General features: G+C 67.9%; 1 protein-coding gene across 1 annotated transcript in view; it reads left to right on the top strand.

Annotated features, from left to right (window-relative positions):
- LOC103620437 (microtubule-actin cross-linking factor 1-like) overlaps positions 1-1,134 on the top strand; it is a 13,197-nt gene that overhangs the window by 6,994 nt on the left and 5,069 nt on the right. Inside the window, exons 13-15 of the mRNA XM_017741211.1 lie at positions 372-534; positions 608-762; positions 837-911. Of these exons, the coding sequence (XP_017596700.1) occupies positions 372-534; positions 608-762; positions 837-911 (393 nt within the window). The remainder of the gene's footprint in view (positions 1-371; positions 535-607; positions 763-836; positions 912-1,134) is intronic.

The following is a 1,134-nucleotide window of genomic DNA, read 5'->3' as shown; positions in this document are numbered from 1 at the left end:
GGGGGGCAGGGGCACCCCAGGGGTCCCACTGCCCCGGGGGTCTTCTGCCCATGGGACCCCCTGGCCCCAGGTCAGATGCAGATGGGGTCAGCAGTCCCAGGCCCTGTCCCTGCAGCTGGGGGTCCCAGCGCACCCCATGGGTGCACCTTGACATCCCTGAGTGGCTGCTGGAGCCCAGGGTCCCCTGTACACCCCCGAGTCGGGGTCCTGGGCAGAGACATCCCCCTTGCAGCCTTGGCAGGGCCAGGGCTGGGAGCAGCCGGGCTGCACAGCTGGGCCTGAATGTGGGGGGCAGCGTGGTCACTCCGGCTGACGCGGGGTGGATGAGGGGGTCCCGCTGTTGTGTTAATCCCCATGTGTGCCCCTCCAAGCTGGAGGAGTTCGCACACTTTGACTTCGGGGTCTGGAGGAAGCGCTACATGCAGTGGATCAGCCAGATGAAGTCCCGTGTCCTGGACGTTTTCCGCGGCATCGACAGGGACCAGGACGGGCGCATCAGCCAGCGGGAATTCATCGAGAGTGTCCTTGCCTCCAGTGGGTGCCGGGGGGACTGGAGGAGGCTGAGGGGGCTGGCACTGGGGGGCTGAGGGTCCCCGTCCCCCCACAGAGTTCCCCACCAACGTCCTGGAGATGAATGCCGTGGCCAGCATCTTCGACATGAACGGCGACGGCTTCATCGACTACTATGAGTTCGTCAGTGCTCTGCACCCCAACCGTGACCCGCTGCGCCGCTCTGCCGACGCTGATCAGATCCAGGACGAGGTGTGGGGGGGACAGCGGGGGGGGCTGGAAGGGGGGGGGCCCTGCCTGGGTCTGAGCTGAGCGTGCCCCCACAGGTGAACAGGCAAGTGGCCCAGTGCAACTGTGCCAAGCGCTTCCAGGTGGAGCAGATCAGCGCCAACAGGTACCGGGTAAGTGCCGACCCGTGGCACTGCCGCAGGCACCAGCCCTTGGTCCCCAGCGCGGGGTTCCGGCTTGCTCTGACGCCTGTGCACAGCCTGCCCCGTGCCGGGTCCTGCAGGGGCAGGGAGGTGGCACATCCCCATGCCCGAGGAGCCCTGGCTCCTGTGGGAGGGCAGTGCCAGCGGGGCTGGAGGGCCCGCAGGGATGGGCAGGTCTGGGTGCTGGCACCTG

The sequence above is a fragment of the Corvus brachyrhynchos genome, unplaced genomic scaffold (genome assembly GCF_000691975.1).
Source record: "Corvus brachyrhynchos isolate BGI_N302 unplaced genomic scaffold, ASM69197v1 scaffold308, whole genome shotgun sequence".
In the NCBI taxonomy this organism is placed as follows: domain Eukaryota; kingdom Metazoa; phylum Chordata; class Aves; order Passeriformes; family Corvidae; genus Corvus; species Corvus brachyrhynchos.
The sequence above is the reverse complement of the archived record's forward strand: the minus strand, read 5'-3'. Positions and strand labels throughout refer to the sequence as shown.